The sequence below is a fragment of the Tursiops truncatus genome, chromosome 9 (genome assembly GCF_011762595.2).
Source record: "Tursiops truncatus isolate mTurTru1 chromosome 9, mTurTru1.mat.Y, whole genome shotgun sequence".
Lineage (NCBI taxonomy): Eukaryota > Metazoa > Chordata > Mammalia > Artiodactyla > Delphinidae > Tursiops > Tursiops truncatus.
In genome coordinates, this window is record NC_047042.1 from 18,171,095 (window position 1) to 18,195,757 (window position 24,663).

The following is a 24,663-nucleotide window of genomic DNA, read 5'->3' on the forward strand; positions in this document are numbered from 1 at the left end:
CTTTGGGCTCTTAAAATAATCATGGAAGATGGTAATTACAAATATAAAAAGATACTATCTCACACAGATTAACATCGATTTTTAAAGTACAGTAAAGAAGTGTTGCAAGGAAGTAAAGCTATGGGAGTATAAACTGGTCATTCACCCACGTCTGGTAAAAACTGAGGCTGTACACATTCTACAACCCAGCAATTCCACCTCTACGTCCCTATCATGGAGAGAACATGTACACATGCAGCATTTTTTGTAAATCTAAAGGTCCACCAATAGTGGAATGGATAAATGCCATCAGCGGTGAAAATAAATGAATTAGAGCTACACATAACAAAAGAACTGAATCTCACAAAAGTAATGAATGAGAAAAGATGAATGCAAAATAATACAGATTATAATTTCCATAAATTTTTAAAATATACAAAACTACTCCATACTATTTAGGGACATCTACAGACATAGTAAAAATGTTAAACTCATAAAAATGTTAAACTCACCAAATTAAAGATGGCAGTTATCTCTGGTAAAAGACAGAGGGATAGACGCAATCTGGCTGCTAAACATATGGGCCTTTAATGGATAATGTTTTGCTTCTTAATTTGGAAATGAGGCACATGGACTTTTTTTTTTTTTTACTATTGTATTACTATTGTATTACTATTTTTTACAGTAAAATTTTTAAAATTTAAATTGCAGTTTCTCTACTCAGAATTAACTTTTCTTAGTGTTAATCAACTCTTCTTTAGTGTTTCAGAACAACAGTTCTCAGAGTTTCCTCGTACGATCGCCAACAAACCCTTTCAATTTATACTGCAAAGAAACTTTGGCACAATTTCTTTTCTTCTGAGGGGCAATAAGTGAAATTATCCATTTCTACTGATTAACCAAATTAATTGAATGAGTAAAACTCTACACTCTACCTAAAATACAAGAAAGAAAAGAAGGAAAAAATTCTCACATAAACAAGGTCAGTATTGCTCAATTAGGATTACTAATTATTATACTATGAGCATTACATTACAATAAGAAAAGTCTGGAAGACCAAAGCAACCATGCTGTAATGGAAGCTGATATCAGAATGCTCGTTTCCAAGTATTTTTAATTGCCTAATGGTAAATAAAAATAGAAAGCTAAAGAAGTAATGACAATACCTACATTTTTATAAGGACATTAAGGAATTATTTCAAAACAACAGGTATCATATTTACAGACTTGAACTTACCAATTCCCATAGTCAAAATCAAAGGCAATAGTAATTTCAGTTCCCTTTGGAATACTTTGTACAGAATAAATGTAAAGATGTATGGTTCCATCCTCAATTTCATGCCTCACCTGTTAGTGAAAAGAATAATTTTGTATTTCCATAAATATATGTCTCTATAAATTATTTTCTACCTTTAGAAGCATCTCATCTTGCAATTTTGAAAACTATTCTTTTCAAAGTAATTCACAAATACAACATGGAAAATATGCCATTAATTACAAGACTTGTACCTAAATCAGTGGTTATCAACTGGGAAGGAGGTACACATCTATGCAAGTTTGATGCAGGCTCTAGGAGCATTGAAAAGAAAATAACTCTATTTCATCAATTCTATGGTGCATATTTTTTCCCCTTTTAAAATCTGTGAAATTGGGAGTTTTACAAGTGATGCCATCTTTGATTTAATGAAACGCATTAATGGTACAGTTTATAAATATATAGTTAAAGTATAGTTTAACACTACACTTTTCTGTGATATACACTGTTCTAGGTACTCTACATGTATTAACTCCTTTAGTCCACATAACATCTTTTTACAGATAAAACTGAAGCACAGACAAGGTTACAAAGCTAGTAAGTCAAAAAGAAGACATGAATCTGTAAGTTGCTTCAAAACCTACACTTAACTGTAACATTATATAACTAGAAAACATTTATTTTGGTATGTGAAAAACAAAACCAGAAATATTATTTTATACACCACTTCTAAAACATAATTTACTAGCACATATAAAATCTACTTTACTTTTCAGCTTCGTCATCTACCTTGATCAAATCAGAGCATATATTTGACTCATAGAGCTTCCAGAATAAACAGAGAAGTCCAGTATTTTCTCTTACAAGTAACATCACAATTTCTTCAATGCTCAAAGTAACCTGAGACCTCACAGCCAGTTATCACCTAAATTTTCGTAATGGAAAGATGTTGGGCAGTATAAAATGCATCAACAACTAAAAACTGTTGGTCTGTTTTAGGCCACCAGACTTTTTTGTGCTTAATACTCAGATTCCACACACTCCCTACCCCTGCCTCCCCAAAGGATTTCTATAAGCTTACCTCTGCATTCGGTGTACAGGAACGCCTAATGAACCGAGCTTCATTCCCAAAAGTCCTTGCATCAACACACATTTCTAGACCATGAAATTTAGAATAGAATAAAACAAAAGGGTATGGTCTACAAAAAAAGAAATGCATTAGAAACTATTAACATTTTGAATTTAAGAAATTTCTAAAAGACTCATAGTAAGTAGGGAGGCCAAGATTTGAATATACGCAGTCTGATACCGGAACCCATTCTTAACCACTAGGCTAATTCATGCTAATAAGATTTTTACCTGCTCATATAACCTTACCTAAACCAAAGATAATTAATTCAGGTGGGAATTCAAATTTACAAAGAATGATAAAAAGGGAGTGATTACTGCCTTTATATAAGGATTCATAATGAGATGCCATTAAAGTTCCTATCAGTGCATTTACGTGTTTGATTTACAGCACTGTTTCAGATCAAATCTGCTATACGAAAGGGAAAGATTCTTGTATATCTTTCATAACTTAAGTAACTCAGTTATAAACAATATGAAATATTTTAAATAATTATAGCATATAGGCTGAGAATGTTATTTCCCTAGAGATGCAAACATATTTCTAGACCTCAGGGAAGCAATGGCTATCACAAGATCACATCAATTCCCACCCCCAAAATCACAAACGATAGAAGAAGCCTCCAAAGTCCTTCCAGTACCAAGAAAGTCGGAGTTGAAAGTGGTGACAATAACCTAAGACCAAATCTAACATCCTCTGATAAAAGAAGGATGTGGTCACCAGTGGTCTTTGCAGGTTCTAGCAATTATAAGGAATTAGGAAAGTCCTAGATGGAAAGGGTTCCTTATAATCTCAGGTAATCAGACTTTTTCATTAATGTCCACCTATATTGCTACAGTTTATCTTTGAAGTAGATTGTTTTAGGAGTGTCAGCAAGATAGGGATGGGTAAGAGACTAAGGAATAGGGACTTCCCTGGTGGCGCAGTGGTTAAGAAGCCGCCTGTCAATGCAGGGGACACGGGTTTGATCCCTGGTCCAGGAAGATCCCACATGCCGCGGAGCAACTAAGCCCATGTGCCACAACTGAGCCTGTGCTCTAGAGCCCGTGAGCCACAATTACTGAGCCCGTGAGCCACAACTACTGAAGCCCGCGTGCCTAGAGCCCGTGCTCTGCAACAAGAGAAGCCATCGCAATGAGGCGCCCGCACACAGCAACAAAGAGTAGTCCCCGCTTGCCACAACTAGAGAAAACCCACACATAGCAATGAAGACCCAACGCAAGCAAAAATAAATTAATTTTAAAAAAGAGACTAAGGAATATATCTGCATCTACAGTTTTAAATATTAAAATAATCCCTTAGAAAACAAAATACACATAAACAATAGCTTTGTGCTTAAAATAGCCAAAAATTCAATATTTAACTACAGAAAACATGGAGAAAAAAATGAATATACCTCTTAAAGAAATATCCATTTGCTTCAAACTGTTCTCTTAACATAAACTTCCCTCTGTATTCAATGATAAGTGCATCAGGAGGCAAATCTTTTGCAGATTTCAGAATTTTCTTATTTTTTTGTATATGGCTCTACAATCAGAGAAAAGTTGAGATTAACTACAACCAGACTGCTTTCAGTCTAAGTACTTAAGATATACAGTAGAAAAAGGTTGTTTTATCATCTCTTGGCAAATGATATATTTACCTCTACAGGAGGTTTGAAGATCAAATTATTGGTATTCAAATCTGATTTATTTATCTCTTTTTTGTCATTTCCGTTGCCCAGTCTCAGAGCTATTCTTTGTGCCTCCCTCTGAACACCCTCACTATATTGGTTATTATCTGCCTCTTCATATCGATCCATCCATGCTTTGATTTTTGTCTCCCATCCAAAATTTGAACCATCAGACGAAGGATCAATCTCTGGAGCTGAGCCCTAAAATCATAGCAAACTAAGCATTAATATCTGGATTTTAAGTATTTACACACACACACACACACACAATATGACAATCTATATAAAAGAATACAATATAAACCAGAAATAATGATAGGCTTTCTAAGTTGGTCCTAGTAGGAAAAAGAAAAAAAAAAGACCATAAGTGAGCAGCTTAATACATTTTTATACTGATGCCAGACACACGAGTTGGAAAACTGAAGGAAGCAGAGTTAAGTTGAATAGCAGAAATTTAAGCTTCACTCCTGTAGCCAAATGGAGGCTTTCAATAAAACTGAAAATACCCAAAACTTTGGAGTCACTGTCAGCTAACGGTTAAAAAAAGTGTGTAATAATTTTTTTGAGACTGCCAATATCTACTCTGTATTCACAGTTCTATTTAACCAGAATAAATTTGCAATTATTATGTAAACTATACATACTACATATTAAGTATAAACTTATTTTCTGATATAATACTTCAACTTTTAACATGTTTTATAATAAAAATATACTTTGATATCTTAATTTTGTATAATTCCAAGATCTATAATCAACTGTTCACATGATAAATTCAACATGAGAATAAAATGTCTCACAAAATAAAGACCTTTAAGCTTAAGTGCTTGCTCCTCCTCATACCCTCTATTAAAATCTGTAAGATAAGATTGCTAAGTGCCAAAATGCAGCAAGATGTTTTTTGATCCATCTCTTAAAGTAATGAAAATAAAAACAAAAATAAACAAACGGGACCTAATTAAACTTAAAAACTTTTGCACACCAAAGGAAACCAAGAACAAAACGAAAAGACAACCTACAGAACGGGAGAAAGTATTTGCAAACAAGGTGACCAACAAGGGATTAACCTCCAGAGTATACAAACAGCTCATGCGGCTCAATATCAAAAAAACTAACAACCCAATCAAAAAATGGGCGGACGACCTAAATAGATGGACAAGAGGCACATGAAAAGATGCTCAACATCACTAATTATTAGAGAAATGCAAATCAAAACTACAATGAGGTATCACCTCTCACCAATCAGAATGGCCATCATCAAAAATTCTACAAACAATAAATGCTGGAGAGGGTGTGGAGAAAAGGGAACCCTCTTGCACTGTTGGTGGGAATGTAAATTGGTACAGCCACTATGGAGAACAGTATGGATGTTCCTTAAAAAACTGAAAATAGAGCTACCACATGATCCAGCAATCCTACTCCTGGGCATACGTCTGCAGAAAACCATAGTTCGAAAAGATACATGCAGCCCATTGTTCACTGCAGCACTATATACAATAGCCAGGACAGGGACAACCTAAATGTCCATCGATGGATGAATGGATAAAGAAGAGGTGGTACATACATACAATGGAATATTACTCAGCCATTGAAAGAACGAAATAATGCCATTTGCAGCAACATGTATGGATCTAGAGATTGTCAGACTGAGTGAAGTAAGTCAAAGAGAGAAAGACAAATGTCATACGATATCGCTTGTATGTGGAATCTAAAACAATGGTACAAATGAACTAATTTACAAAACAGAAATAGAGTCACAGATGCAGAAAACAAACTTATGGTTTGGTTACCAAGGGGGAAAGGGGGGAGGGATAAATTGGGACATTGGGATTGACATATACACACTACTATATATAAAATAGATAACTAATAAGAACCTACTGTATAGCACAGGCAACTCTACTCAGTACTCTGTAATGACTTATATGGGAAAAGAATCTAAAAAAGAGTGGATGTACGTATAACTGATTCACTTTGCTGTACAGCAGAAACTAACACAACATTGTAAATCAACAATACTCTAATAAAAATTTTTTTAAAAAAGAAAAAGAATGCTAAATGCCAAGCAGTGAAAAGTTACAACCTCTCAACAGGTTTTAGGAAACAAAAAGGGAATCCTTTTCTCATTGGAATGCAACTTAGAGAAAGGCATAATTACCACACATTTAAAAAGTTTATTAAAGCCTGGACTCCCTCAATTAATTATTTGCAGTCTTAGGACGAAAATCAATTAATGCAGATAACAAAAACATATATCTTATCAATAGCATAATTCAAATTTATAATGGATTTATTAACACAAGAAGTTTCAATTTAGTTGTTTGCAAATGCTGTTCATCAATTTTTCTACAGAACGGAACACCTTTATGAGAAGATAGATTATTTCTATAATGTGTACAACCTACCATAACTGTGAAATTTAAAAATCACATATAGATTTCATGAAAATTCTTATATATGCTGTTAGACATGTACATGTGTATGGTAACACTTACTAAAATTTACCATCAGTCCACCTTCCATATAAGTAACTAATCTTTACTACAAAAAGTATTCTTTTCTATAATGAAACAAACGATAGTAAGTTGCTCAACTATTTGATAGGGGTAGGTTTCTTTTACCAACTGATCTTTTACGGAATTATATATTCTACATTATAATGACCACTTGATAAAGAACAGATTTTTATACAAATATGAAACATCACATATTTTTGGGCCTTTATTTATTTTTATTCTTTTTTTATTTTTCAGAATTTTCTATAGTGAATATGGCTTATATAATACAAAAAATGTTTTTCAAATACTATATACAGACACAAAAGTTTACAATCACTTTTTTTACTACCCCCATTTATTTGTTTATATATTGAGGTATAACTGATTTACAATATTATATTAGTTTCAGGTGTACAATGTAGTGATTCAAAATTTTTTATTGATCATACTTCATTTAAAGTGATTATAAAATATTGGCTATATTCCCTTTGCTTATTATTATTATCCTTGTAGCTTATTTATTCTATACATAGTAGTTTGTACCTCTTAAGCCCCTAACCCCATCTTGCCCTTGTCACCCCTTCCCCCACTGGTAACTACTAGTTTGTTCTCTGTATCTGTGAGTCTGTTTCTATTCTACTTATTCATTTGTTTTATTGTTTAGATTCCACATATAAGTGATAATATACAGTATTTGTCTTTCTCCTATATGACACTACATATTAAGGTTTTCATCAGCTTTATTAAAGAAATCTTCTCAGCTTTTAATTTTTTTTTGCTCTCCCTCCCCCCCCAATAAATCCTCTACTAACTTGGTTTCTCTTCAATACAGCTCTTCTATATCTCTTGAGCCTTTTTAATATGACAGAATTACTTATTAGAAATGTAATGATCTTAAAGACATATTCAAGTTAACGGAAAAATTTTCAAAGGTGAACAAAGCATTTTTCAAATTTTAATCTGTCACTTCTTTACGTAATAAATGAAAATATCTCAGTTAAGTAAAAGATGCTCCTTCCTCATTAAGCCTGCTATTCAGATTAGATAAAATGGGAAAAAAGGACAACCACTGGAGTATCAATAGTTCCAACAGCTTAATAAAAAACCCTTTTTCAGACCTCTTCATTCTGGTGTCAGAGAAAATCCCATAAATACAAGTTTAATATAGTAAATATAAAACCCCCAACTTTAACATATACAGAACATTTTATAAGACTTTGGACTTGCAGTATGCTCAGTGACACCATGTATTAACATTCTTAAGAAAGAGTTCCAAAACTATGCAAGAATAATCATTGGACAGCTGCTTAATGATCTGTTTTCCAGGAATGTGGAATAATTAATAATGATTACACTTTATACTATGGGGACAACAGATGTATTCTAACACGCTTCCCACATCCTATTTTAATATCTGGCAACTTGAGATATTCATTCTCCTTTACTACCTAACCTAGAAAGTTAGAGTAACACTGTATAGTTGACCTCCGTGATCCAACAGAAACCTATCTTTTAAGGGGAGGCACAGCTGGGGGGGCTTGCTTCTCTCAGCAATCTTGGCATCTACAACATTGAGGATGTATTCTAATTAATTCAAGGCACAAGTGACCAGTTTGTACTTACACGGTGAATCTATGGTGATTTTATAATATTTTATAACTACTGACAACTAAATCACTAGAATTCCAACTCTGCAAAAGAGCAAAATTTCAAATTCCAAATATTATTTTGCATTTCTATGTCTAGAATACTAGTGGTACTGGAGACACGGAATATAATGATAAATGAAAATTTTTAATTTTAGTATTAGAAATTTTACTATTAGAAATTACTTATATATCTCCTTTTGTTTAATGTTTTAACAGTGTTAATAAACTCCAAGAGTGGTATATTAACCCTATTATAATTCTCTATGGTCCCACTTCTGGTAAAGATAATAAGCAATAAAATGACACAGAACTAAGACAGCATAATTTACTTTATTATGAACAAGCAACCACTTAGTTAACCACTAGATATTTGACAACTGATAATAAGGGCTTAAATTTAATGTGTTTACCTTAACTCTTGATGATTTCCTAGATCCTTCACGAAAGGCCTGAAATAACATGGAATTCTGAGTTAGTTTTTTAAAAACTGGATATAATTAATATTTAAAAATGAGTTCACTCAAGCTTTTTATTGAAGTCGCATAAATAACACAAAATATGGTAATAACCAATACAGTCAGAACTAGGGGAATGCTGAAGTAAAGTCTTCTACTAGAACACTGTACTACTATTAAAAATAAATACAGACTATGTAATAACATGAAAATATGTATAAGATACAATGCTAAGAAAATTTCTAAATTTTCTGTGTGCTCAATATTACAATCATGGAAAAATATTTGATAAAAGTTGGAAGGTATTAAAAATATTGCAGTAGTTTTAAGTCATGAGCCAAGTTTTGGGGTGGGTTAAAATAATTTTGTTATTACTTTAATTTCTAAGTCAACTAGAGAGTAATACTTGAGCACTTACTAGTAGGGACTCAAATTATAAGCACTATGGTGAAAAGAACGGTACTTACTCAGTAAATATTGAATGGGAGCTCTCTAATCTGCCAAGTCCTAACGTGTTATCTAAGACTTACTTCACCACTCCACTCCCCAAAGTGTACACTCTTATTTCGAGAGACTTACGAACACTAAACCTAGAGTAAGCAATATAGTTCCTAATTTATTTAAGTTCCAAATTTGTGTGCAGACTATACGTTGGAAGACAGCAAGTTTTATTAAAAAGAGGAGGAGGAGGAGAAGGAGAAGCAGCAGCAGAAGCAAAGAACCTTCACGTAAAACACAGAAAAAGAGCTAGGACTATGGAGAATAGATATGTTCAGACAGGTGGACAACTGAAAGAAATACAATTCTGGTACTAAAGAAATATGAAAGATGGCACGCAATAGGAAGAAATATGTCACACTCAAAGAAAAACTAATATACCGCACTTGTTACCTACTGAAAATAGTTATGACGTAAGACTGGCTAAAAAAAATGTAAAAGTAGGTCATGAAAGCCTTATTTAAAAAGTCACATTTTAAGATTCTGACTTAAATACCGTATGTTCTTCACTATGATGGAGGAATCCATGAAATACCTCTGAGCAAAGAAGGGATAATAAAAACAATATTCACAGAAAATGTCAGAACCAAATGCAGAATGGACTAAAGTAGAAAGAGGATAAAGTTGGAGAAATTAAAGAAGATATTACTGTACTAGAGGTAATAAGGGCGTAGACTGGGTTTATAGAAGCAAAAAGGAAGAAAAATAACAATATACTGAAGAGACATTCCCAAGGAAAAATCAATAGTGCTTTTGACAATAACTCTGAATGTCAAAGACTAAAGATGACTTAAAGATTTTTAAACCTAGATAATGGCTGTGCTGCTGAAACAAAAGAAGAATTTGAAGTATGATAAAAGAAGATGCAAGTTTGATTTACAGAGGAAACACTGAAAGAAAAATAGAACATTCATAAGTAAGTAATATGTGCTGACCATAGTTTTATGAAAAACTTAATATCAAGTTTGAAAAATTCTTTTCAAGTAAAATTAGAAAATTTAAAAAATTAAAAATAAATTAAAATCCTAATATATGGGTCACAATACACAATCCATGTCATTAACAGTGTTAACGCTTCATGCCAAAGCCCTAAAGTGCTAAAACACCAACCAACAATACCTTAATAGGGTTTTATGAGTATTTTTTAAATGTCATCTGTCCAGAATGTCTATTGTTAACTCCATTCACATTTTTAACAGTTAGCCATAACAACAGGCTGAATAAAAAGCGAAATTAGATATATCCTTCTGCTATATATTTTTAACTATATATTGCCCCCAAATAATAGTAAAAACTTAACAGTAAAGCAAACTAAATCTTTTACGCCCAGTTCCTGGATATTTTTTTCTAACCCTTATCAAGTATTACTAACTTAACAAGAGAGAAAAAATTCTTTTTAAATATACAACAATATTCTGAAACAAATAAAATGTGCTCCAAGACAGAATTGATTCATTTTAAATAGCCAAAAGTCATTCCAGCCAGAGAAAATGCAAAATCTGTTTTATTAAAAAAGTAGATTTGTTAATCTAGATGACCTAAAAATAGAACTACACAAGGATAACGTTTCCAAGTAACTTTTATACAGTAAACAGAGAAGGCATAATTTGAAAGCAGTAGATGAAAAAATTAGGTCAATACCTAAACACGAGTTCCTAAATTGTAAAAAGCACTTAATAGACAATCACTTTCTCTGTATAAGTTACAATCTGAGATGAGGAAAATAACAATGAAATAAAGCAAAATGTGCTTAAGTGCTGTAATAATAGGTTCAAGTGCCATGATGAAATGCAAAGAAAGATCATCATAGCAAATTTCATCGAAAAAAGTACTGCTTCAGATGGGCCTCAAAGTAGAGTAGGAGTTTAAAAGATAAAGATGGAGAAGAGAATATTCTGAACAATGAAGGGAACAGCTTAAGTAAAGATAACATATCAGAAATCAGAGGGAGAATTTGGTAATAGTTGTCCAGATTGAATAAAATACAGGAGAAGAATAGCAAAATTAGAGACACATATGTGAAGACTGCTAGAATCAAGACTTATTTTAAACAGGGAGGTGAAATTAGAAAATGAAAAAGATATTTAAAAGTACATGCTGCCGGACTTCCCTGGTGGCGCAGTGGTTAAGAATCCGACTGCTGGGCTTCCCTGGTGGCGCAGTGGTTGAGAGTCCGCCTGCCAATGCAGGGGACACAGGTTCGTGCCCCGGTCTGGGAAGATCCCACATGCCGCGGAGCGGCTGGGCCCGTGAGCCATGGCCGCTGAGCCTGCGCGTCCGGAGCCTGTGCTCCGCAATGGGAGAGGCCACAACAGTGAGAGGCCCTCGTACCGCAAAAAAAACAAAAACAAAAACAAAACAAAAAAAAGAATCCGACTGCCAATGCACTGGGGACACCGGTTTGAGCCCTGGTCTGGGAAGATCCCACACGCCGCGGAGCAACTAAGCCTGTGTGCCACAACTACTGAGCCCGCGCACCTAGAGCCCGTGCTCCACAACAAGAGAAGCCACCACAGTGAGAAGCCTGTGCACCGCAATGAAGAGTAGCCCCGCTCACCTCAACTAGAGAAAGCCTGTGCGCAGCAACCAAGACCCAACGCAGCCCCCAAAATTAATTAAATGTAAAAAAAAAAAAAAAATACATGCTGCCTATTAAATAACCAAATAATATCATGAAGAATTACTCAAAAAAAATGATTTTATACCTACGTATAATTTCACTCTTTAATAAATATATAGTCATTATTGAAAGTATCTTTTACCTTACATGACAAAAAACTTCATTAGCAATTATAACAAATTTATTAAAAAGTGGCTTATAAATAGTTTTCTGCCATCATATCCTGGTGATATATATATATATTTTTTGCAGTACGCGGGCCTCTCACTGTTGTGGCCTCTCCCGTTGCGGAGCACAAGCTCCGGACGCGCAGGCTCAGCGGCCACGGCTCATGGGCCCAGCTGCTCCGTGGCATGTGGGATCTTCCCGGACCGGGGCATGAACCCGTGTCCCCTGCATCGGCAGGCAGACTCCCAACCACTGCGCCACCAGGGAAGCCCCTCCTGGTGATATTTTAATACAAAAATTTAAGTGAGAAAAATCTAGATCATAAGAAATTCAACAAATGTGGAGCCTTATTAAAATGATTAAATATGATTCAGAGACAAACAGCTATAAACAACCATTCACAATCATTATATGCTCCTCTACCTCTTTATAAGTTATTAAAAATTTAGAACTGTTATTTCTGTTTTCTAAACCAACAACCCACTAAATCTTATTTTAGCTTTTGCATTTCTATGACTAGTCTCATCAGAGTGATGATTTAAAGCAGTTTGCAAACATTTTTCTCTACTCCATTTCAATCTTTAAAACACATTAAAAATTTTAAATGAGTTTGAGTAAGCTTAGATGCTGCTACCTTCTCTAGCTACTATCCATTACTTCTACCACTTCCTATCTATTCATCTTCAAAATAGGAAAAACTTACTTTTTTACATTTTGAAATGTTTTGTTCTTTCTCCCCACTTTTTTTCCTTCTTTTATCATTAACCTTGGAAACTCTTGAAGCAGTTAAAGTAATCGATGTCGGGGTATGCTGAAATGCAGTATATAATTCCACAGGAACCTCATCACCACTCTCAGTTGCACTGGTATCACCATCTTCAAAGGCAAAATAAAAATTATTGCACAAGTAATACTTCTACTTCAAACAATAAAACAGCATTCCACATGACAAACTATTATTCCCCCACCTTTCTGAAGAATAAACATTTTTTTTCACTTCCTCACTCAGTAAGACACATTTAAATGCAAACTGCAAATATATTTCTGATATGTTAAACTAGAAAGGATACAAAATCTGACAACACACTCAGGTGATGTGACTGTGGGAAACAGACACTTACAAACATAGCCAGTGGAAATTCAGAATTCTCTATGAAGGGGAATTTAGCTATATCTAGCAGAATTCTATATACACTTACCCTCTTCACCCAGCAACCCCATTTCTAGGGATCTATCCACAGATAAAATGGGAAAAGTACAAAAAAACCCTTATCCAAGAGGGTTTCATGACGTTACTATCTATAATAACAGCCCAAATGTCCATCACACAGTTCAATAAACTATGGTTATTCAAAAATAGTTGTACTGGTGGCAACATGTTTTATAAGCCAAAGTGAAAGTTTAGCATATGTTACAACTTCAAATCCTGTTCCTAAAAATGAAATAAACAGTATTGCACATGATCAACTAACGGATCACCATCTTTCAAAAGAGCAAACATATTTTACATCTTTAAACCAATAGGTTACCTATGTGCAAGAAAATATGGATGATTTTTATTTATTTTCCATATTTCCTAAAATAAATACATTACTGTTCTATAAAATCTGTAAAAAAAGAGTATTTAAAACCTCCACTTGAGATTGTAAATTATATATACAATCAACGTTCATTAGCAAGCAGTTTACGTCTGACTAAAAAATATGCAGGCCTCTTATTCTCTCAATCATACTAAAGTTAATTTAGTATAGATCCTTTTCACCCACCTGACATATTTTCCCTTTTCCGGCGTTGTAGTAGCACCGCCCTCTCTTTATCCAAACTCCTATATTAAAATATTAACATGATTATTTATAAACTTTCATAAATTTAGATATAAAGCAGATCTGTTTTAAATGTGATAAACTTGATAATTTCTCTAATGTTCTTATTGAAAAATGTACAGTATAAAATATATGTACATCACTTGCCTTACAGTTTAGATTTGATCTAGCATAATTAGCAGTAGATGCCAGTTAAGTGACTCTGTTGTGTTAAGAAAATAATTTTTTACTTTGGAAACTAGTACTTTTTTTTCCCAAACTGAACAAACCAAAAAGTCTGGGGGGACATGTTAGCGTCATTATTGCATTATTACTATTTGCCTAATTTCCAATTTTGAAATAATAAACACTAAACATTTAACAATTAAGCAAAATATTTCATTAACCTCCCCCAGCCTCCGCTCATGAAGTACATCATCCATAGTAACTGTTTACTTGCCCCGCTCTTCGCCCCCAAAGCGTTTTCACTGTCTAAACTTATTAGTCTAAATGTCAAATAACTAGATATAGTTCTTACATGGGAGCTGAGATGGGAGAATAAGAGCTTTAGACTGAAATACCTACTACTCAGTAATAAGACTTGCATTAATATCTAGTAGGACATAAAACTATCCTAGCATCACTGATAATTCTAGTTATCACAGAACAATAAGCAGATATCACTCAAGTGACTGTCCTCCCTAATGGTCAGTTTTTAAGCAAGCTTTACTGAAAATCAGCAGATATTTACCCCATGATTAAAAAAAAAAGATTTTAACATGTTAAAAAAACCCCAACTATCTGTAAAAAGGCTAGTAACTATTATAAAGTGAAACAAAATCAAAGAAAAACCTCACTCATACAAGGATATGTCCACTCTCACCACTCTTATTCAACATAGTTTTAGAAGTCCTAGCCACGGCAATCAGAGAAGAAAATGAAAAGAAATCCAAACTGGAAAAGAAGAAGTAAAACGGTCACTGTTTGCAGATGACATGATACTATACATAGAAAATCCTAAAGATGCCATCAGAAAACTACTAGAGCTCATCAATGAATCTGGTAAAGTTGCAGGATACAAAATTAATGCACAGAAATCTCTTGCATTCCTATACACTAACAACGCAAGATCAGAAAGAGAAATTAAGGAAACACTCCCATTTACTGCGATGAAAAGAATACCTAGGAATAAACCTACCTAAGGAGGCAAAAGACCTGTACTCAGAAAACTATAAAGAACTCATTGAAGAAATCAAAGATGACACAAACAGATGGGAGAAATATACCATGTTCTTGGATTGGAAGAATCAATATTGTGAAAATGACTATACTACCCAAAGCAACCTACAGATTCAATACAATTCCTATCAAATTACCAATGGCATTCTTCACAAAATTAGAACAAAAAATTTTACAATTTGTATGGAAACACAAAAGACCCTGAATACCCAAAGTAATCTTGAGAAAGAAAAATGGAGCTGGAGGAATTAGACTCCCTGACTTCAAACTATACTACAAAGCTACAGTAATCAAGACAGCATGGTACTAGCACAAAAACCGACATACAGATCAATGGAACAGGAGAGAAAGCCCAGAGATAAACCTATGCACCTATGGTCACCTAATCTATGACAAAGGAAGCAAGAATATACAATGGAGATAAGACAGCCTCTTCAATAAGTGGTGCTGGGAAAACTGGACAGCTACATGTAAAAGAGTGAAATTAGAACACTCCCTAACACCATACACAAAAGTAAACTCAAAATGGATTAAAGACCTAAATGTAAGACTGGACACTATAAAACTTTCAGAGGAAAACATAGGAAAAACACTCATTGACATAAACCACAGCAAGATCTTTTTGACCCATCTCCTACAGTAATGAAGATAAAAACAGAAGTAAACAAATGGGACCTAATGAAACTTAAAAGCTTTTGCACAGCAAAGGAAACCATAAACAAACCAAAAAGACAACCCTCAGAATGGGAGAAAATATTTGCAAACAAAGCAACCAACAGGGGATTAATCTCCAAAATATACAAACAGCTCATGGAGCTTAATATTAAAAAAAATTTTTTAAAAACTAACAACCCGATCAAAAAATGGGTGGATGACCTAAATAGACATCTCTGCAAAGAAGACATACAGATGGCCAAGAGGCACATGAAAAGATGCTCAACATCACTAATTATTAGAGAAATGCAAATCAAAACTACAATGAGGTATCACCTCTCACCACTCAGAATGGCCATCATCAAAAAATCTACAAACAGGGCTTCCCTGGTGGTGCAGTGGTTGAGAGTCTGCCTGCCGATGCAGGGGACACAGGTTCGTGCCCCGGTCCGGGAAGATCCTACATGCCACGGAGTGGCTAGGCCTGTGAGCCATGGCCGCTGAGCCTGCACGTCCAGAGCCTGTGCTCCGCAACGGGAGAGGCCACAACAGTGAGAGGCCCGCGTACTGCAAAAAAAAAAAAAAATCTACAAACAATAAATGCTGGAGAGGGTGTGGAAAAAAGCGAACCCTCTTGCACTGTTGGTGGGAATGTAAACTGATACAGCCACTATGGAGAACAGTATGGAGGTTCCTTGAAAAACTAAAAATACAACTATCATATGACCCAGCAATCCCACTATTGGTCACATACCCTGAGAAAACCGTAATTCAAAAGAACACATGTACCCCAGTGTTCACTGCAACACTATTTACAATAGCTAGGATATGGAAACAACCTAAATGTCTAACAATAGATGAATGGATAAAGAAGATATGGTACATATATACAATGGACTATTACTTAGCCATAGAAAGGAACGAAATTGGGTCATTTGTAGAGATGTGGATGGACCTAGAGTCTGTCATACAGAGAAAAGTAAGTCAGAAAAACAAATATCGTACATTAATGCATATACATGGAATCTAGAAAAATGGTAGAGATGAACCTACTTCCAGGGCAGGAATAGAGATGCAAACGTAGAGAATGGACATGTGGACACGGCGAGGTGCAGGGGGGAAGGGGAGGGTGGGATGAACTGGGAGATTAGGATTGACATATATACATTACCATGCGTAAAACAGATAGCCAGTGGGAACCTGCTATAAAGCACAGGAAGCTCGGCTCGGTGCTCTGTGGTGATCTAGATGGGTGGGATGGGGGGGTGCGGTGGGAGGGAGGTCCAAGAGGGAGGGGATATACGTATACATATAGCTGATTCACTTTACTGTACAGCGGAAACTAACACATTGTAAGGCAGTTATACTCCAATAAAAAAGAAAAAAAGGAAAAACCTCACTCATAATAAACAAATGAAAAGTATCAATAAAACACTGAGATTACCATCTCTCATCTAGTTAAACCAGCAAAACTCCAACTCCATCAAAAACTCTACTGTGAGGCTGGGGAAAATAGGCATGCTTATCCATGACTGGTGGGAATTCAAAACTGGACAGTTGCTACTGGAGGGGAATTTGGCAATATCTGACAAAATTTGATATATACATTTACCCTTTTACTGAACAATCCCACTTCCACTTGCAATTACACAAGACTGGAAACAACTCAAATGTCCACTCAAAGGGATGACTAAACTACAGTACATGAAAAAGATGGAGCACCTTGAAGCTACAGAAAGAAATGAGTCAATCTCTATATTACTACTATGAAGTGATCTTCAGGATATATTTTTAAGACAAAAAACTAATGTGGCAAAAACTCTACTATGCTACTGCTTATCTAAGTAAGGAGAAGAATACAAATATATATATATATGTGCATATCTGTTTCTAATATAACAAACAATGGAAGGAATAATCAATTTTTAAAAAACTGTTACTTCCAAAGTGGAAGGAACAGGGGTCGTAAATGTTAGACTTATTTGAATGTACCTTGTCTTAAATATTTGACTTTAGAATGATGTGACTACTTCTTACATAATTAAACAAGCATATAATTATAAAAATAAAGTACAAAAAGCAATCCTTAAAAATAAAATTGCTATATTACTCATCCATTTCTGGTAGGAATGAAAAAATGATACAACTACTCTGCAAAATAATTTGACAATTTCTTATAAAACTGAACATGCAACTACCTACCATATGACCAAGCAATTGCACTCTTAGGCATTTATCCCAGAGAAAACAAAACTTAGGTTTACACCAAAACCTGTACACAAACGTTCAGAGCAACTTTATTTGTAATAGCCAAAAAGTGGAAATGACCCAAATGTCCTTCAGTAGGTGAGTGGTTAAACAAACTCTGGTACATATATACCACATAACACTACTTAAAAATAGAAAAAAGTGAGATACTGATATATGCCACAAATTAGCTGGCTTTCCAGGGAATTATGCTCAGTAAAAAAAAAGCCAATCCCAAGGGCTTCCCTGGTGGCACAGTGGTTGAGAGTCCGCCTGCCGATGCCAGGGACACGGGTTCGTGCCCTGGTCTGGGAAGATCCCACATGCCGCGGAGCGGCTGGGCCCGTGAGCCAGGGCCGCTGAGCCTGCGCATCCGGAGCTTGTGCTCCGCAACGGGAGAGGCCACAACAGTGAGAGGCCCGCGTACCGCAAAAAAAAAAAAAAAAAAAAAAGCCAATTCCAAAAGGTCACATACTGTGTGATTCCATTTATGTAACATTCTTAAAATGACAGAATTACTGAAATGGAGTACAGATTTAGTGGTTGCCAAAGGTCAGGGATGGGAGGGGTAAGAGGTGGGAGGTAGGTACGGCTAGGAAAGGCAACATAGGAATCTTTGTGATTGACATGTTTTGTAGCTTGACTATACCAATGTCAATATTCTGGCTGTGATATTGTATTAACAGTTTTGCAAGATGTTACCACTGGGAGAAACTGAATAAAGGATACGCAGGATCTCTGTATTATTTCACAAATGCATGCAAACCCACATTACTTCAAAAGTTTAATTTTTAAAAAATCAAAAATAAAACTAGGGCTTCCCTGGTGGTGCAGACGTTAAGAATCCCCCTGCCAATGCAGGGGGACATGGGTTCGAGTCCTGGTCCCAGAAGATCCTACATGCTGTGGAGCAACTAAGCTTGTATGCCACAACTACTGAGCCTGCGTTCTAGAGTCTCTGAGCCACAACTACTGAGCCCGCGTGCTGCAACTACTGAAGCCCGTGCGCCCTAGAGCCCATGCTCCTCAACAAGAGACGCCACCACAATGAGAAGGCCACGCAACGCAACGAAGAGTAGCCCCTGCTCGCCACAACTTGAGAAAGCCCGCACGCAGCAACGAAGACCCAATGCAGCCAAAAATAAGTAAATAAAATAAATTTATCAAAAAAATAAAATAAAAAAATAAAACTAATAACCTAACCCAGAAGTGTGTACACAGTTGGTGTTATAACCACACAATAAAATTCTTTCAAGAGACTTTAAACACAAAAAATTAACTATACATCCCTGTAGAAAATATCTTACAGGAAAAAAAAGTTCTGAAGTGTGTTACATAATCATATTGTTACAGGTGCTATTGTTGGTACTCTTACTCTGAGACTGTTACATTCTTCTATGGGATTAAGCAGTTGAGCAAATTACATGATACTCTAATTACACTACTGTATATGTTGTTGAGAACTAGGATAAAGAGAGACACAGATGGAATACAGAAACAGTTAAATGAAAACCTTGTACAGTTGACCTCTGAACAACGTGAGGGCTGGGGTGCCGAAATGCAGAGTGTGTAGTTCTGTAGTATTAACTATTGAAAAAATTCCATGCATAAGTGGACATGCACAGTTCAAACCTATGTTGTTCAAAGGTCAACTGTATTCCTAAATTTAAATTGCAATTATCTGTATAAACTCATGTATTTTATCTTAAAAATAAACAAACAGACAAAACTTCTAGTAGACTAGGTTCATCTACTAAAAAGACCTAGCAACGTTGAGTAGTTCCAGAGGAAGGAGCATTACTAGCTCTCAGATTCTGGTCTTGAAAACCAATTCTGAGCGTGGGGCACAGAAGTATGAGATAAGCCCGAGACATCTTGTCGTATTAGATTGCACAAAGCTAGCAAATACTACTAGGGTATTGTCAAAAGGACCACAAAGCCAACTCAAAGTGGTTCCCATTAACCAAAAATGGGACAAAATTTCAACATAAATAAGGATAATAGAGGGACTTCCCTGGAGGCACAGTGGTTAAGAATCTGCCTGCCAATGCAGGGGACACGGGTTCGATCCCTGGTCTGGGAAGATCCCACATGCCATAGAGCAACTAAGCCCATGCGCCACAACTACTGAGCCTGAAATCTAGAGCCCGCGAGCCACAACTACTGAGCCCGTGTGCTGCAACTACTGAGTCCATGCACAGCAACTACTGAAGTCCATGTGCTCTAGGGCCCGCATGCTGCAACTACTGAGCCCGTGTGCTGCAACTACTGAAGCCCGTGTGCCTAGAGCCCATGCATTGCAACAAGAGAAGCCACTGCAATGAGAAGCCCGCGCACCACAACGAAGAGTAGGCCCCGCTCGCCGCAACTAGAGAAAGCCCGCACACAGCAATGAAGACCCAACACAGCCAAAAAAAAAAAAAAACAAAAAGATAATAAGGACTCCCCTGGTGGTACAGTGGATAAGACTCCACGCTCCCAATGCAGGGGTCCCAGGTTCGATCCCTGGTCAGGAAACTAGGTCCCACATGCATGCTGCAACTAAGAGTTTGCATGCCACAACTAAGGAGCTGACAAGCCACAACTAAGGAGCTGGTGAGCTGCAACTAACAAGCCCGTGAGCCACAACTAAGCAGCCCACATGCCACAACTAATGAGTCCACGTGCTGCAACTAAGGAGCCCGCCTGCCGTAACTAAGACCCTATGCAACCAAATAAATAAATATTTAAAAAGAAAGGAATAACTGCAACAGACTGATATCCAATATGTTTAAATCCCTGACTTCATAATGACACTTAGAATTCTTTTCACTATTCTAAAAACTGATAAAGGCTACAAATCAACAAGCATTTATCCTGCCTTTCCTCAGTGAAATATACCTTAAGAGAACTGAACAGTTAATATGGGGAAGTTTTCTACAGAAATAGTCCAGCTAATAAGTGATAAGCACTAGAATTAACATGTCACTAATTTGCAACCCCTAATAAATTAATGGATCTTAAAAATAACCATCAATGGGTCCCATTCATATATTATAAGATGTGTCACCTGATAGAACACAGTGTATGAAAGTCTAACCCCCCCCCCAAAAAAAAGGGACCTAAATCTAATCACACACCTATTTACAGAAATATCTATAGAGAGAAATCTGTTAAACCATGATAATGCAATTGGCAAACTCACCAGGATAAATAGACAATTCAGTCCCTTAAAGAAACACACTGCAAAGGAGACTGGGGTTGGTTGGGTAAGGGGTGTAGCTTTAGATTACTAGAGACTTAAAAGAGATGTATAGCAACCAATCAATACTTTAAGAATGGCTGGATGTAATAGATTTTGTTACATGTTTCAATATAATAATCGTTTTGTGGTTATAGATTTTTGTTAAAAAATTCTTTTATAGATACATACTGAAATACACATACACAAATACATACATACTGAAATACATAAGGATACATATGAATGAAATAATATATTTGGGATTTGCATTAAAACAATATGTGAAGGAGAAAAAGACACAGCAATGTAAATGAAAAAAGATTATTGACAATTGTTGAAGCTGGGTGGTGGAAACATGCAGGTTCATTACACTATTACTTTTATATAGGTTTGAAATGTCCATTAAAAAAGATTTTTTTTGAAAAGCACAAAAAAGAAATGGGAAGAAAACACATTACTGCCAACAAGCAGAATGACAGTAAAAGCCCTGCAAAATTCTGTAACTAACGAAATGTCCTTCTAGTAACTTTATAACATAATTTGCAGTCCACTGAAAAAAAGATGTCATCACTTAAAAAAGGCACTATTATTTCATGCATCATTAAAAACCTAGAAAATAAACCATGACATGCTATCAATGGAAAGATTCTTCTTGATTTTAGAGATGTCAGAATGGAAAAAGAAAAAAACCCAAAAAACAAAACAAACCATAAAAAGGAAACTTCTTCCATCTTAGATTCGATGAAATACAGTATCCATTAATTGTTTAATCTAGAATTCATACATAAATTTCTAATAACTAAAGATTACCTCAGTAAAATGACTGGCAATTTTACTGTATGTACAACTTACCTAGGCTGACAACGTTCACAAAGATATGTATCAGGAATATGCTGCCTGTCAATCCCCATGCAGTCAATATGTTGCCAAACACTTTAAAAAGGAAAAAAAAAGAAAAGCAGAACATATAAAATATTATTAAAATCATCCTTAAATTAAGATTTGATATTCCATTTAACTATCAGTTAATAAGTGTCTACTTTGAGTTTAGCAGTGTAAAAGGTAATACGAAGAATTCATAGAAATAAGTCCTCGGGAAGATAAAACTTTGAGATGCAAAAATAAGAGGACAAATATAGGATGTTATATATATGATATAAATTTCTAAAGCAAATATAATTTTACAATGTAAAAGGTATACATTACAAATATAATTAGAAATCACAAACTGGAGATGTCCACAATGCTTCGAATTAATGGGAAAAGAATCCTGAAGAATAACAGAGACTTGAAGAGAACCTCACTTGGGAAATTAGGAAGAAAAGACCTCATTATAGCAACATTTTCTCAAGTAGACAGATACTGGGAGCAACAGCCAGAAGGCAGTTAATATATCTGAAGAAGAATGTTCATTTTGAGAAACAGAGGGGGATAAAACTGAATTAGTAAAATGCAGTCAGATTACATACAACCTGGAATGTCAGGATTTGCAGAGCATTCCTCTAATTGGCAACAGGTAACAACTAGAGGTTGCTTTGATGGTATACAGTGTTAATTCAAAGAAGTTAAGAAACTGGAGGCATAAAAATCAACTAAGAGGCTTTTCCAACATTCCAGATCTCAGTTAAAGAACAATGGAAAGAACTAGAATGATGGCAGAGAAGATGAAGTTAAAGAATCCAATAGTCATTTCATGAAGATAGAGACTAAATCTATTATGAACTCTATTTTTAATGTGATACATGGACCAACTTGAGGCAAATTTCTCAATGCTATTATTTTGCATTTTATTGCCAAGACTTTAATTGGTCTAAAGTTGATATATAGTCTTAATTATTCCTTATATAATAATGAGCTACTTTTAATATATAGCTACTGAGTTAACTGCTATGGATCTTGCTCTTTACTTCTTAACTGGGTATGTTGGGACGAGAACTGGTAAATGTGAAAGGTAATAGACTATGTATCAAAGATGTAGGGGAAAAAGTTCAAAAGAAAAGCAGAACACCTGACATGGAGAGTCAGAATAACAAATTAGGTTAAATCTGGGGGCTAAGTAATAATGTCATGCAGACCACAGAAGAAATAAAACTAGAAAATGAATAAATAATCAGAGCTCTAGATGTCAAACTTGAAAGAGATGAGTATGGGCAGTAGGTACATGAAAATATATAGAGGCAATGAAAACAAGAATAGAGGAAAAAAGATTAAGCCTTGTAGTATACTACAGGTTAAGCAGTAGAAAAGTAGAATAAAAAAAAATAAATTCATAACAAATAGAGCAGTTGCTAAAAAGCAAATACCTTGAATAATCCAAAATACGTGAACTGGTCCCTCAAGAATTTGTAGATAGGTATAAGTCCTAAGGACTATTTCACTCTTTTCTAATAGATATAATTCTATATTATATATAGATCATTGTAATTAATCAAAACAAAAACACTTTAGATTATGCATTAAAATAAAAACATTGTCCAATGGTATGTAGTTTATCACATAAGACAAAATCAGCAATGAGAAAGCTATTTTATATGATTGGTTAAAATATGAATTCAGATTTGCTAATAAGTAGCTAATTAAAAAATAATGAGGAAAACAAGTTATCAGAGAAGTTATTTTCTTAGTTTTTAAATTCACCTCCTGAATAAGCTCACTGAGGTGACTGCTTATGGTAATAGTATGTACCATAAGTTTATTTTTAAATTTTAAAAAGCATCACAATGTATTTTTATTATGAAAATTAACTCAAAGCATTAATATTACAACTTCCCATAAAAATAACATCAATGGGCTTCCCTGGTGGCGCAGTGGTTGAGAGTCCGCCTGCCGATGCAGGGGACGCGGGTTCATGCCCTGGTCCGGGAAGATCCCACATGCCGCGAAGCGGCTGGGCCCGTGAGCCATGGCCGCTGAGCCTACGTGTCCGGAGCCTGTGCTCCGCAACGGGAGAGGCCACAACAGTGAGAGGCCCGCGTACCGCAAAAACAAACAAACAAACAAACAAACAAAAAACCCCATCAAATTTCACATTCCACTTAAGACTAATCTTCCCCCTTTTTGGAAAAGGTAAATCAACTTTTTCATATATAACCTAACTGCCTGTTTATATCAATAACATCCCACTCCTAATCACCTAACTTAATAGATGGGAACAAGATTACAAATAATGCAAAGTAATTTCTATGTGGCTCAACAATGCATTTTTACACTCACATTCAAATATGGGTACTATTTCAAATAAAATGATGAAGCTATGCCTTAAGACCAGATCCAGGACATTCTGTAAACTATCAAACTTTCTTATCCTCTACAGTACATTGCTTAAATACTCTCTGCTTCCCAGCCTATGCAGGGGATGGACTCAGTAACTTTCAGGTTGAAATCCTACTGTTCCCTCTCCATCCTCCCCAACTCCCTCCCACCAGGGGAAAAAAAAAAAAGAAAGAAAACAAAACCCCTTTCTCTCCCAATCACACCTTCTCTAGGGGAGGAGGCCTTTCTTGGTAGTTGAACCAGGGTTGGGGGAGGGGAGACTGTGGTTCTGGTTCAAGGAGACTCCAGAGTGCTGCAAGGTT

At 35.4% G+C, this 24,663-nt stretch overlaps 1 protein-coding gene across 1 annotated transcript in view; it reads right to left on the reverse strand.

Moving 5' to 3' along the window:
- The window catches only part of KMT2E (lysine methyltransferase 2E (inactive)), a 73,125-nt gene that overhangs the window by 24,573 nt on the left and 23,889 nt on the right, over positions 1 to 24,663 (reverse strand). Inside the window, 8 exon segments of the mRNA XM_033862900.2 lie at positions 1,217 to 1,326; positions 2,316 to 2,433; positions 3,760 to 3,890; positions 4,006 to 4,236; positions 8,593 to 8,631; positions 12,627 to 12,799; positions 13,690 to 13,748; positions 21,941 to 22,021. Of these exon segments, the coding sequence (XP_033718791.1) occupies positions 1,217 to 1,326; positions 2,316 to 2,433; positions 3,760 to 3,890; positions 4,006 to 4,236; positions 8,593 to 8,631; positions 12,627 to 12,799; positions 13,690 to 13,748; positions 21,941 to 22,021 (942 nt within the window).